The 15,265-nt window shown below is 44.8% G+C and overlaps 1 protein-coding gene across 2 annotated transcripts in view; it reads left to right on the top strand.

The window, feature by feature from the left end:
* The window catches only part of LOC116949485 (TOM1-like protein 2), a 63,439-nt gene that overhangs the window by 6,158 nt on the left and 42,016 nt on the right, over nt 1–15,265 (top strand). For both annotated transcript variants that reach the window (XM_032966862.2, XM_032966861.2), the window contains exons 2-5: nt 10,955–11,039; nt 11,521–11,599; nt 12,088–12,237; nt 14,970–15,104. In XM_032966862.2, coding sequence (XP_032822753.2) covers nt 10,955–11,039; nt 11,521–11,599; nt 12,088–12,237; nt 14,970–15,104 — 449 coding nt within the window. The remainder of the gene's footprint in view (nt 1–10,954; nt 11,040–11,520; nt 11,600–12,087; nt 12,238–14,969; nt 15,105–15,265) is intronic.

Below are 15,265 nucleotides of genomic sequence, written 5' to 3'. Positions count from 1 at the left end.
AAACACAAGCCTGCAGAGGGGTAACACGAGGCAATGAGAAAGAAGTAGGGCTAGGCAACCCCCCACAGTGACTGGAGAAGACGTTCTTTAAGGCAAGTTTGTATGTGTTTTTTGTTATCTTAGAATCTATCGACATTTTATAGAGTGTATGCCTTGTCCCACTATCAATGACTTATTGATGTATCAGTACACGGGCATGTAGGGTGGCTGTGACCTTGTTTACTGTGGCCAAGAATGTAAAATCCCTTCCTGCCCACACCTAATACACTACATGCATGCCCAAACCTAAATGACATGATGAATCCATCTAAGAATTGACTCAAGTGGCATTATCCAGGGGCTTAATGAAGATGCGAGCGACCAACGGCCCGTGTTTTTCATGTAGCAGTCTACAGCAGCTCTGGAGGGATTAACGTTTCTGAATCATTGGTCAAAAGCTTGATAGCAACTAAGGTAAACAGGATGTTTTATTTTGTCGAATGGAAAGGCTAATTTTACATTTCCTATTTAGTATCCCCAATCACAACCTGGAATATTCACACCTATTACTTGCAGGTTACAGTCAGATACAATAAAAAAATTATTTAGAAAATTCCGGTGTAAGGAGCAACACTCAGAAATTTATATATAAGATTAAGTACATAATGGTCAGATTTATAAAATGTAATTTCAGCCACAACTCTAGTTTATAATGGCTTACTTGTGAATGTCATGGAATCTTTTACATCCAAATAAAATTGTGCTTTGGTGATTGCATGCGGAAATAACCAGGTATTCACACACAAAGACAAAGCCGCTTACCGCACCACCACTTGACAAATGGAGGCAGACAGGTTCCGTTAATCCAGCCCACGGGGTCATTACCAATTATTATTAAACACAGCAAACCTCAAATACCGCTACAAAGTCTTCAAATCATTTAGAATAATTGTGGAGCTCGACTCATTTTCAATTTATGAGAAATTATCCCACATCACACAAACTCAAAAAAATACTTTCTCTGGCTACCAGTCAAATCCGGCATACACTTCAAAATCATCAAGCATCCTATTAACGGCCAAGCTCCACCTTGTATCATCAGATACCTTGTACAGATCCAAGCAAAACAACAGATCACTTCGCTTCTCAACCCAAACACTCCTCCAACCACCACCACCAACAACCAAACAAAAGCCATGGGGAGACGATCTGTCTCATTTGCAGCAGCGTCCACACTGCCTGGGACGACCTTCCCGAAGCGAATGTGCACAGTCGACTCCGTCATCACCACATTCATGACTCGATAACGCATCTCTGTACGCTTGCGTTCAACAACTAACTCGCAGCCACAACTTCCTTTTATTTTCCGTCACCCTGTCTCACTGTATGAAATTGTTTATTTTTAATGTTGACGTGATGGCGCACTTGAGGTGGCACGTCCGTGCCAGAAAGGCCACCAACGTGTTCAGAAAAAAATACATTGACTTAGCTTGAATACATTCTCATTTCTCATCTTATGTGTCATATAAATTCATTTCCTATCGCATTACATCTGTTACGAATATCAGTTATAGAGGTTATTGTTGGCTTTTACATACAGTGGTCCTTCGGGTTACGATGCCATCGATTGACGATATTTCAATTAATGATCCGCCTCCCATAGGGTCCCCATTGTTTCTATTAGCAATACATTTTGGAGAAACGATGTTTTAGGATATCACGTGGGCTGCAAATTTCGGCCAATCGGAGCGCTTCCGAAGTGGACTCAGCAGACCTCAGCCAATCGGTGACCCGTCCTTTTATGAGCATTTTGAGAGGAACTGGCCATTCATCTTCTTAGCCTAAGGTAATCATTTGTGTTTTATGCTCTATTTAGGCACCTTTTTTTGCTCTTAATTATTTATCCATATTTCTGTTAATGTCATTGGTCATTACTTTATGTTCTTATAACGTTTATTTACGAAACTTACGTGTCTTTAAGGTCAAAAAGGTCAACTTCCGATCGTCTTAGAAAAGAATTCAGCCTTAATCATGTATTTGTTACATTCGATCAACGATAATTTCAATTAACGATGTTTTTTGTGGAACCATTATCCGTGATATCGTTAACCGAGGGACCACAGTATTAGTAGCTGCCCGAGACTTGTCAACGTTGTCGTCAGTCTGACCCTCGATTGGAAACCCCTGTTCTCTCACGCACACACGCGGTTAGCGTGCTGCGCTACGTGTGTGTGTGTGTGCGTGATGGAGCGGTAGTGTAGGGATTAGCGCGCTGCGCTACCAACCTGGCGACCCGGGTTTGATTCCCGCTCACGGCCAACACCAGTGATGATTATCTGAACCGGTCCTGGGCCTCCCCTAGGTCGACTCGGCCTCAAATGAGTACCTGGTGCGGTGTGTAAACATCGCCACTAGGGAGACAAAGGCGGCCGGGTGTGGTGCTGGCCACCCACACCCTCGTGTGCCGTGCCGGCCTTCATAGGTGCTCGCTAACAGCACTTGCCCCAACAGCCTGTTAAGGCTACACGGGGGTTCTTTGTCTTTGTTGGTGCCAGACTAGTCGGCTTCTGAGTTCGCGGGCGCATGACTCGAGAGAATTGCCGTCAAACATGGGGCAGCTGTGGAAAACGGAATTTTTTTAAATTCGTTGATGAATACCGAATATCTTAGCAAAGCATGCGCTCTAACTTCGGAGGCACAAAGGGCACTAAACCAAAAGCAGGTGGAGAAAATGTGCAGTATTACTCGAGAATTGTTAAAATAAATCCGATAATAGTCCTTACCCAAGCCTGTGGCAAGCCTCCGTTAAGTATTGTACTTTTGTCAAATAAACGACCTTCGGTTTAAAGCCTCATGCTTTAATCAGGTGCGGTGCCACGCTCCCAACCATCGGGAGACGACGCTGCGAGTTCACCTTACATCACGAGGCGCAGCTGGTTCGTAAGTTTAGGCGACCACCATTTACTTTGTTCATCAGCTGCGAACAGCTGATGAACAAAGTAAATGTTTCGTATGAAGTGGGCTACGTAGCGGGTAGCAAGAGGGGGTTAGTGCAGAAACAAAAATTGCTGTTGTACTGTGCTTCTGTGCACCCCACCCACCCACATCCACACGGTTGAGCTCTCTTTGGTCCTCTCTCGAGCGTTTTCTATATTCAGCTCCGGTAGTACGCACTGGGTCATCTTTGCCATTTCACACCCCGCGTAGGACTCTGCAGTACATTGTAAAATGCTTCCGGATCCTTGGCAGTATTTTCTCCATTCGGTTATGACGCGTGACGTGAGCAAGTTTAAAAATAGGCCCGCGGTCGTCGATTCGTAATCGCTATATGGGTTAGGCCACGTGATGATGTCACCACATTTGAACAAACCGTTTGGTGATGCTGCTGCTGATGCTCTTTGGTTCTATTCGGTAAAGTCGCGTAGGTAATTACCGACGCGACTTTACCGAATAGAACCAAAGAGTATGGATCCTTGCAGTCACGAAAGCTTCAAATCTAGAGCTGCTGCTGATGTTGGCAGCAGGAGCACAAGGACGAATAACGCACACAAAAAAAAACCCCGGAAAGCTTGTCAACCAACTCTGCTTGAAATGAAAATAGAATAATCGGCGGACGTTTCGGACAGCGGAACTTAATGGACTATGAAGAAAGGATATGGGCCAAAATGTCGACGATTTATTTTCTTTGAATGACACAGTTATTGACGGACTTTTTTTTGTAAACAAACTTACGTCTTTAAGACTCCCGATAACCCGCCAATTATTTTTCTTTAGGCTCAGCAGTTTTGCCATATTTGTTAAAACCTTAACGGAAGCATAAATCCAACCTTGTTTATGCATACTGGATGATTTGTTCATGTTTTTGCATACAATATTTACGGGCTGAGTTTCCACGGGGCCTCTCGTGATGCCTGCCTTTTAAAGCGGAGCTCTCACTGCTGTAGTTCTTGTTTTGATTGTTGATTGGAAGAAAGCCAGAGTTATTCTGCCCGGGCCAAACTGACTTTTCAACCAGCTCTTAGCCTGAACGAATTTATTTTTGTAACCAGCGTCAAAACGTGTGTGCGTGTACCTTCTTCCTGGTTCTTTCGGTAAAGTCGCGTAGGATGGAAGACAGCGCTGTCTTCCCGACAGTTCTGTTTCTTCGCCTGAAGAAGGCTACTTGTGTTGTGGCCGAAACGTCGTGAGAATTTTATTTTATTATGTTTTATTTGTATTATTTTATTTCCATTCTACGTGGTGACTTTACCGAAAGAACCAAGACGATGAATCCCTGCAGTCACGAAAGCTTTAAATCGAAATGTGTGTATATGTCAAACACTCTTCCGCACCGTACGTAGCCAACCGTGCTGATCGGAGGTGCGGGGGAAAGGACAACAAACTTAGCACAAAAAGCAGTTCTAAACAACTGAATTTCCAATATCGATTTAAAAGTGCATCGTTCAAGTGGCTTCCTAATATCAGAAGGAAGAGCGTTCCGGATGGCCGCTAAAGCGCATCTGAAAGTGCGCGATGCGGTGACCGTCTTTGTTCGATGGCCAGCCACAAGCCGCCGCGAGGGTGACCAGAGTTCGCATCATGGTTTATGCTTCTTGATGAGATCAGCAAGGTGTTGTGGTTCATTTGTGGCAAGTACTTCGTGTGTAATGAGTGTACAACCTTATACTTCGTTTGGACGGACATGGTCTGATCTTGCAGTACCCGTCACGACACGTGCCAGACGAGAATGTTGTACATTTTGCAGTTTTGTGATGTTTTTGGCAGATGTCCCATAGAGTTGTGAGTTGCAATAATCGAGCATTGTCGATACTATGCTACAAGCCACCGTCACGACTCAATCGTGGTCGAATGTGTCTTAGGGCCCTGATGTGAAAATTAGCTGGACCCGACTATATTTTGCACGTGGTGATCAAACGACATACACGAGGTCTTGCAATACGAGTAGTACGTATACGCATTGTCTGCCGAGCGTCACGTGATCACAACTGATATACGAGTGCTTTGATATACGAGTGCTTTGGATTACCAAACACGTTTCCGGAACGAATTATGCTCGCAATCCAAGGTTTTACTGTATTTTGGTCGAGTATGGTGCCGAGGCTCTGATGTTGGGTTGAGCAGCATTTAAATTCGTGCAAATCAAACTTTGATGCGTACATACAAAGCCACAGACGTACACAACACGTACACATAAACCACATAACACATACACACCCAAGATATATATATACAACGATAAAGATCCCCCGTATAGCCTTAACAGACTTGGGGCAAGTGCTGTTAGCGAGCACCTATGAAGGCCGGCACGGCACACGAGGGGGTGGGTGGCCAGCACCACGCTCAGCCACCTTTGTCTCCTTAGTGGCAGTGTTTTTACGCACCGCACCAGGTATTCATTTGAGGCTGAGTCTACCTAGGGGTTGCCAAGGACCGGTTCAGATAATCGTCTCTGATGTTGGCCATGAACAGGAATCGAACTTGGATCGCCAGGTTCGTAGCGCAGCGCACTAACCGCTACCCTACCACCCCCACTTGTACACACACACAGATGCACAGACAAGAACCCATTAACAGGAACGTGATGGCGCACGCCTGTATCCAGCCAGCACAGTGGAGACGAGGATGGGTAGATCCACGCTTGTTGCGAAACTCCCTTCCCATGGGCGTTGAGGTGTCATACCCCGGCTCGCCAGGAGGAGGCAGTACAGCAAAAAAAATGCTCACGATCTTCCACCCATTCCGTCAGCAAAGGGATATTGTTTTATTAAGGTAACACCTTAATATGTATAGGACTGCAGAGCGAGGGAAATTGTTGGCACTGGCTCATCACGTGGCAAACTTTTTGCGTGCCTGTGGTTACTTACTCCTCCTGAGTCATTCTCTCTAGGGGAGTGAACGAGCAGTGTGCTCGTTACACGTGGAATTTATAAATATACAGGTAGTCCCCGAGTTACGATGGTCCGACTTACGATATTTCGATCTTACGATGGCGATAGCGATACGACACAATTGCCATCAACAACCTAACATCGTTAAAGTATGCAGACTACGGACAGGATCTTGGTGAGTAACAGTACAATATGATACGTTATGATACGTTCAATGCATGTATGATACATAGCTTTAGCGAATTCATTTTAGGGTTGCCACGATACATACGTTCAATGTATGTTAAAAGTTTTTATTGCAGATAGGATTGTTTCCTGAAAAAAACTTTCTATTAAATTGCAGTTCATATAGGTAGGCGAAGAATTTACCTTGTTTTTTTTACTTTACATTTTATTGTGCAATACAGTATTGTAATTAATAAATACATACAGTATATAGTTTATACAGTACGGTACTGTAAATTGCTCTGTTTTGCTAGCTTATCACCATTCTTTAAGACTCCTGGGTAGGCTTGGCCATCTTCGACTTACGATATTTTTGACTTACGATGGGGTCGTTGTAACGCACCTCCATCGTAAGTAGAGGACTACCTGTATGTGGAAAGCGATTACTGGCAGGACTACTGGATGCTATGGTTAATTAACTAGGCTGATTGACAAATGTGACGATAATGATGTAATTTTGTTGCTGTTGATACTGGTAATAATTATAGCGTGATGATAATAGTGCTGAAAGTTAATTTGGTATCACAATGCATGCATCAAATGGGTATGCGTTTTAGCAACTGATGTTTTTGTGCTCGATGCAGATTGTGAATATCGTGGCATATAATTCGCAGTAAATAATCCGATTCTCGTGCACGCTTTCATTTCTCTATCTGGAACCTAAGGATGGATTTTTATCGATGAGTCCATTGGTTTGACATGCCTCGTGTCGATCGTGCAGACACGAGTGAGTGTTGTCTGTTTCTTGAAGCCCTAGGGGCTTGACATCGCCAGCTTTTTATTATGTTGCTGTTGTGACATCTCCAGGAAGTATGACACTTCCTCTGTGGTCACTCAAAGCCACGGTTATGTATATCCTTTAATTCCAATGTTTTTTTCATTTCCGTTATTGACATCTACCAACAAGACAAGCTCTTAATTTCAGTGCTACAGGCTGTCATGTGTTCAGCTGGTTGCATACAGATAATTAGTCGAAGTATTCATAATATGACTGTATAATGCATTTTGGTATTGGTGCAATTTTTTTTTAGAGTACAAGGTTATCACGAAGGATGTATGTTTCAAAGACATCGTTTGAGTTTATCAGTATTTTCTTAGTAGGGGGCAATGTAGCTATGTCGAATTATAATTTCGTTAATTGTAAGTAATTATTCATTTTTAAAAATGTGGGAGGGAACCAGAGGACCCGGAGACAAATCCACACGATGACAGGGAGAGAGAGAGAGATATACGCAAACTCCAAATATACAGCAGCATGCGTCAGGGTTCGGTATCGAACCCACGACCTCCTGTACACCAGGCGAGGTAGTTAACATCTCATAGCCACCGTGATGATGAGAGAGAGAGAAACGCAAACTCCAAATATACAGCAGGCATTTGGGGTCGGAGTCGAACCCACGACCTCCTGTAGACCAGGCGAGGGAATTCACATCCCCCAGCCACCGTGGCGACCACAATGAGGAAATGAATTGGAGAACACAACACAAATATGGTTGAAGATGCCATAACCAGCAGTGGGAACATGAAAGCACTAAACCGGAAGTGGAAACCACTGCCCAGAGCAGATGGAAAAACTTTACAAATCATCGAAGTAGGGACCCATCTGCCGTTTAAAAATTAACGGACATTTGTGGACCGACAAAAATGGCTAATTATGTGTTTGATATTCTTAGCTCTTTCGGTAAAGTCACATTGAAGGGAAACAATAAAATATAATATATATAATATATATTATTTTATTGTTTCCCTTCAATGTAACTTTACCGAAGGGAAACAATAAAATATAATATATAATATATTATTTTATTGTTTCCCTTCAATGTGACTTTACCGAAAGAGCTAAGAATATGAATTACTGCAGTCACGAAAGCTTTAAATCAAAATTTATGTGTTTGATAATCTCATATTTTGAACCGTCTATACTTTTTACTTGTTTGTGCTTCCCAAATGTTAACGATGCGATGTAATATTTTTACGCCTGAAGCGCTGTGTGATGATTTTAGTATGAAAGACGCTATATGAAATCAAATTGGATTGCTTTTATGATCGACGTGAAATATCTCAATCGTAGAATTCCACAGTCACATTCTGAATCGGGCGGTGGTGGCGCACACACGCCCCTTAATCCAGCACCACGGAGGCGCCGGTTGATGGATCGCACAAAGTGAAACTCCCTTCCCTTGGGCATTGAGGAGCCGTGCCCTTGTCTGCCAGGAGAAGGGGATGCAGCCAAGTGTGGACGAATCTCCATCTGTCCTATCTATATGGGGATAGTGTTGCCCCCTTCGCACACGGTTGGATTTCTCCGGGTGCTCTGATTTCCTCTCGAATGTAAACTCTCATTGGTTGGCTGGACACCTAAATATATAGAGGACTGTAGAACCTCAACAATTGCCGGCTCACCACATGGCTTTTCGCTGGTTCCTCGCGCCCCTGAGTCATTCTCTTTGTGAGCGAGTGAATGCTGTGCATGTTACAAGTTGGAAGTTATTGTCATCTGTTCATGAAGATTGTAATGAATATAAGACTGTGCATTTGGAGTGGATCAGGATCAAAATGATGACGTGTGTACTACAGAATATTTTTTTCAATCATTGATTATTACCTGCCATTATATTTGAATCGTATAATCATGAACATATGATGCAGAATCCGGAACAAAAGCTGAAAAGTATAAACAGAAGCATGAAGAGATGCATTGTGGGATTAGCACAGAGAAACAGAAATAGGAACATGTGCATCAAAGAGTAAATGCAAATTCAACATCATTAACTCGGCATTGGCGACTACTATACTGAGGAGTCCGAATTTGCATGAAAGCCTCAAATCTAGAATTGCATGAAACTGTTCCGCCGTTGTTTGTCACTGCATCAGTGTTGCTGTCAGTGGGTCACAGCTCAAATTAATTTTGATGTGGAACTTTAGACAAGGGGCCCACAATGCACTTCTTCGGGAAATGATTGGTGGCTTTTTGCAGACGCGCAGTGGCCGTCTGCTTTTTTGCGTATTTTCGCATCTTGTTTGACTTTTTGGGGAAAAATGAATGGGCAGCAAACGTCGCTTGAATGCGACGATAGCAGACGGCCGAGACGGGTGAAGGCATGGCAGCCGAAGGAGGGAACACACCGGACACAGAACGGTGAGACAGATTGTGCCGTCGCAGCACCGCGACTGTTCAGAAATGCACGTGGGCTTGGGCAGAACACGTCGCCAGAAGAGATGACAGTCGTATGGACGGACACCGTTGGGCGGAATGTTTTCTACCACAATTGACAGGATGATTTTAAAAAATGCATTCGTAGTGCGTGCATACCGATGCACTCAACACATCATTCACACGGGAAATTGAACCCACCTGTACATATCCAGCTACAGCGATGGTCACATTACCCTCGCTAAAGACCATAACTGAAAAGGATAATGCATAATTTATATCCAACCATGTCGATGCTTAACCCGAATGGCCTGCAACTGACTGCAATGGATGGTAACGTAGTACACAGCACATTGTCCATGCTCACTCACAGAATTGCGCTTGTTTGAATAAAGCCATCGAATATATTTGTTCCCGTCGCCGTGGTATTTTGGTAGGGTGCTTGTTACGGTCGTCGGCTCAACGCGATAAACAGTGCAAAGTGATGGCGATGACGGTGCAAGTTACGCATTGCCATTGCTACTTATAGGGCTTTTGTAAAAACAGGCGAGACGTGAGAGAGATGTCGCCCGAGCTGTACTCGTTGATACGGATTTTTCTTTGTCCCGGGGTCCACACTTGTGCGGCCAGTCGCACAACAAACGCGATTGGGCAGATCGCTTGGAAGTCCCCTGTCCTCTACTGCAAGCATCCGGTTGTGCATCTGGTGGCATAGACGTCCACACAAGCGGTTTGGTTGCAAGCAACTAAGTTGCATGGAGCTAAGTTCCATGCAACTAAGTTGCAACTCATTTGCATGAAACTGAATCGCTCTGGTGTGGGCCGGCCGTTCAGAGGCAGCTGGTAGCTCTGCCAGGTTATTGCCACTTCAGAACCTTAACTGAACACTTCACGTCACCAGTTAGGATCCTGTCTGGTTATCAACAATGAGAAAAGGCTCTGACATGCCACATTATGCGTCCAGTCAAATTACAACCGGTAACAACAAGTACATGTGTGGCCATGTGTCAGTCTACAGCTGGATGAGGGCCTCCCCATACTGTGCAGGACGTGGGGGATATTTGACCATACTTCACCATGCTGATCGATGCAAGTTGGTGAAGGTGGGGAACATAGATATGGGAGCATTGAAGAACATTGCAATGCATTTTGCTGGCCTGCTCTCAGTTGCCCACAACGTAGCACGGTAGCCTATAACACCTGTCATGCATGATGGTTGCCTATCAAAGCACCGTCCCTGCTCGATGCCGACTTAGCTTTTGAGATGTTATGAGATTGGGAGGGTGGGTGGGGGGGGGGGGCATTCTGGGTGATTTGATTACAGGCCGACTGCGTGTAACGTCCATCATTTCACAAGTTTAAAAGTGGGCCGGTTTTGATGTAGTTACGGTTGCATTGCATCCCTTTCATCTTCGCAGCGGCTTTTGGCCCGCAGTTGAACAAGGACCTTTCAGATTCATTTCTGCGGCCATCTAGAACGCTCTTCCTTCCGATGTTAGGGAGCCACTGGAGCGATGCACTTTTAAATCGAGATTGGAAACTAATTTCTTTAGAACGGCTTTTTGTGTTTCGTTTGTTGTCCTTCCTCTGCAGCTTCGATGAGCACGGTTGGCTACGTGCGGCGCGAAAGACTTCTACATACAATCAGTGGTTTTTGTTGTCAAATATGCAGCTGTGCTCTGTTGCTTTGTTTCGTGTGGCTCTGCAGAGAAGGCCACAGATGGCTCCTTGCCGTCCGAAGACTGGAACCTCAACATCGAGATCTGCGACATCATCAACGAGACGGATGAAGGGTGAGTCCTGCCAAGGGAGCAGATTGCAATCAGATTTTAACTCGACCACCATTATACTGTCATGTACCTTATTACTATTATTACTATACAGTTTTTATTTTGTTGTGTTTTTCAGACTCATATAAACATCACAACGATAGCACAAATGGGTTAATCAGTAGCAGCTGGATACAAGCGTGCCTTGTATAAGCATTGTCCTCATATAAGTAACAATTTCTTGATGATTACATTGGTGGTGTGGAATTCAAAGGGACACTTTTTCATCTGAGCATGCTACGAATGTAAGCACAGCTGGCCTGGCTCCCAAGGGAGTGGTGCTTGCGTATCCAGCTTCCGCTGTACTTTGTTAAAAATACAAAATCTAGAGACAGAGTTGGAGGCGATTGGGTGAACTGGATCATTGTCCAGGCACAACAAGCATTAAAGTCGCCAAGACCCTGCTTCGTTGTGAAATATCTCTGTTTGACGTTTCTGTCCTCAGGCCTAAAGATGCCGTGAAGGCCTTGAAGAAGCGCATCGGTGGAAACAAGAATTTTAAGGAGGTCATGTTGGCGCTGACGGTACGCGCCCTGCTCCTACTGCCGCGCACGCCGCATGCCGTGTGTCATGTCCCACCTTCTAAGCGTCGACGGATGTTTCATTCACCTGCCAGGGTGAGGCGCTGTGGCGCCATCTGTCGCGGCCGTGGATGCAGGGCAGAAGAGTCTTTCAAACTCCCGTCACCTATGCAGGAGCGTTCATTGTCGGGAATGCTCAATCCACTTCCCGAGCCGTAGCCACCACTCGCAGCCCTGCGTAGTGCCAACCCGTCTCGCTCCTGCACACACGAGTTGATTTTATCGCTCCATCTCTGCCGTCGTCTCGCCGTATACTGCGAATCCATTACTCCCTAGTCCGTGCTAAAATCTAACGAACAGGCGCCTTGAGACGTTAGTGGAAGGCGCCTTACAAATAAACGTAAATTATTATTATTATTAACACTGCAGTGCAGATGCATCTGACGTGAAAAGGCTTATCCCATTATGGTCACCTGTCCATCCTGGGCCAGGTGCTGGAGACGTGTGTGAAAAACTGCGGCCACCGCTTTCACGTGCTCATCGCCAGCCAGGACTTTGTGGACGGGGTCCTGGTGCGGATCATCCAGCCCAAGAACAACCCCCCCACCATCGTGCAGGAGAAGGTGCTCAGCCTGGTGCAGGTCAGCGTGTTCACCCACACCTTCGATTAGCGCGGTTGGCTACGTACGGTGCGAAAGAAGTTAAAACACGTACGTACGTGCGTTTGTACACTCGGGTCGCGTTGCACGTTACGGTATTCTCTCGTTATTCACACGAACTTGCGCGATTTTTGGCGATGCGCAAATCGCATCTGGAGCTCTACACGACTGCGGGAAGAGAGCGAGACAAAGTGATGAGAGAGAAGGTGATGAGAGAGGAGGTGATGAGAGAGGAGGTGATGAGAGAGAAGGTGATGAGAGAGAAGGTGATGAGAGAGAAGGTGATGAGAGAGAAGGTGATGAGAGAGAAGGTGATGAGAGAGAAGGTGATGAGAGAGAAGGTGATGAGAGAGAAGGTGATGAGAGAGAAGGTGATGAGAGAGAAGGTGATGAGAGAGAAGGTGATGAGAGAGAAGGTGATGAGAGAGAAGGTGATGAGAGAGAAGGTGATGAGAGAGAAGGTGATGAGAGAGAAGGTGATGAGAGAGAAGGTGATGAGAGAGAAGGTGATGAGAGAGAAGGTGATGAGAGAGAAGGTGATGAGAGAGAAGGTGATGAGAGAGAAGGTGATGAGAGAGAAGGTGATGAGAGATAAAGTGATGAGAGATAAAGTGATGAGAGATAAAGTGATGCGAGAGGTCATGCAAGAAAGTGATGAGATAAAGTGATGATCCGTAGCTTCATCATTATTTCAGGCAAGTTCATTTATAAACTATTATTTAATACTTTAATGTTTATTGACATGTTTATTATAATTACTTATTTGTTTTGATAATTTTCATGTATTTAATAGCTTATTTTACGTATTTATTTAAGATTATTAATTAAAACGATTTGGTAGGCCAATATCATTATCCGTGAAATTTGCAATATAAGATCATGTCCAGAACGAGGGAACACTGAATACATGGCTCACGAATAGTGAGAGATGATGCCAATGTTGCTGCTCCTGCGGTATATTGGCTAGCACAGAGCACCTGGACTTAGCGACAACTCGTATGACTATAATAGCATACTTTGGGATGCTGCCATTGTGTAGTGGCACGTACATTGTACAGGGCGCTTCTAAATCTATTGTAGTAATTTTTTTATTATTTTAGTATAAATACATGGTCATTTTGATTAATATGTTGTTTTTTTCTGACTTCATGTGAACGAAAGGACACAAATTCGTCCGTTGTCTCATTGAAAATGGGTAAATTTCAAAATATCGCTGTCCTGGTCACAAAAGCAAAGTTTGTGGGGAATAATAGCCATTTTAGGTACTTTTGAGGCATAAGCAATTAGGAAATAACACTTACTACCCAGGAACAAAAAAAATTGTTCATGTAATTAGAAAATGTTGTCAATTGCAATGGCGATAACATGATGATATTCAAATGGAAATCACGATCACGGTTCTCGCCTGCTCGTGCAATTTCAGCATAACCATGCCGCCCCCGGCGCATCATAACGGGCATTGCAAAATCAAATAATGCTATTTCTAAGTATTCTGTTAAGAATAGTAAGAGTAGTAATTATTATTAATATTGTACTTGTTGGTCTTGCGCTAAGGGCGAGGGAACCACAGCGGCTGTTCCGGCGCCATGACAAGCAGCGATATAAGCCCGCGTTTTCATTGGTCATGGGCTGCCCAGCAACAGCAGCTCTGATTGGACTAGACGTTTGCCCTCGTAGCTGGGCGCGACCATTCGTGATTTCAAAAATGGGCGGGGGGGGGGTTAGATTTTTTTCAAATGAAATCTTGAATTGTCGCACGAGGCGAGTGTGTAGAACATTTCATCTTGTTAGGCTTTCCGAAGATATTAATCGTCAAACATTTGAAAGAGAATAAACGGACAACAAGGCAAGTCCAATAAAACTGCGTTATAAAAATACAACAAAACTGTCGAGAATGATTCGGAGTAAGCATACAGAAATTTTTTTTGTGTGTGTGTGCATAGGGAGATGTTTTTTTTTTATCTATTTATGTCGCTCATGATCATCGCCGATAGCACAAACATTACGTAATATTTGTTACAATCTATTACGATCGCCGCAACTGGGGCCTGTTATCTGGCATTGGCAGATGGGATCAGAGCCTGGTCTGCGCCTCATCTGATTGACATTGCCTCAAATCTCTCCGCATCGACAGTGGGGAGTGTCACACTGTCTGCTCCATCTCTTCATTAATTGCTCTCGAACAATACTTGCCACTAATACACGAGGTCAAATAAGAACTGTTTATCTTTGTCCATCACGGGGGCTGCCCTCTGACTCGTTGACGACGGGACCCATTGTTCGCCCCCGGGGAACTCGTTGGTGCTGCCATATGGTTGTATATTTGACACAGTAGCAGAGGGCACCGCTGGCGCATCTGCCAGGTATCTCAGTCGGTCAACCCATGGCACCTGGATCTGTCCCATGACCCCCTTCCGGAAAGTGGACGTTCGACACTTCACGTGGCCTTAGAGGGGCACTTAGCCACTTCGTGGGGAATGGCGGTTGTTGTATAATTTGTAGTCGTTGTTTTGTTGTTATTTGTGTTTTTATTGGTGCCGGAGAGTTGCACTCTCTCCTCTCTCTCCCCCCACCTTGTTTCTCTGCTCTAACCACCTCCACCGCCCCATTCTACCGACCGTCGATGTTTTATTTTTAGGAACGCATCCCGAGATGTGATTACGTTTGGATGCGAATTTAAATCGTCGTCGTCGTTGTCGTTATTCGCTTTTCAGACATGGGCGGATGCGTTCCGGAGTGCTCCGGACCTGACCGGAGTGGTCCACGTGTACGAGGACCTCAAGAGGAAGGGCGTGGAGTTTCCCATGACCGACCTTGACGCGCTCTCCCCTATCCACACTCCACAGCGGGTCCGTGACCACCACCCAGCTCTTTTAATGGTTTACACACATTGTTACTGTTGACATTTCCCTTCTAATTGTACCCCAAATGGGCCTTGTCTCTTATCATGCAAGTGGCTACCTTGCACAGTAATCATACGACGCTGTTCTTTGCTATGATTTGGCCAAAT

This window comes from Petromyzon marinus, chromosome 37, assembly GCF_048934315.1.
Source record: "Petromyzon marinus isolate PM22_M1 ecotype Great Lakes invasive population chromosome 37, UKy_Petmar_22M1.pri1.0, whole genome shotgun sequence".
NCBI classification, from domain to species: domain Eukaryota; kingdom Metazoa; phylum Chordata; class Hyperoartia; order Petromyzontiformes; family Petromyzontidae; genus Petromyzon; species Petromyzon marinus.
Note: the sequence above shows the minus strand (reverse complement) of the source record. Positions and strands in the feature narration are given on the sequence as shown.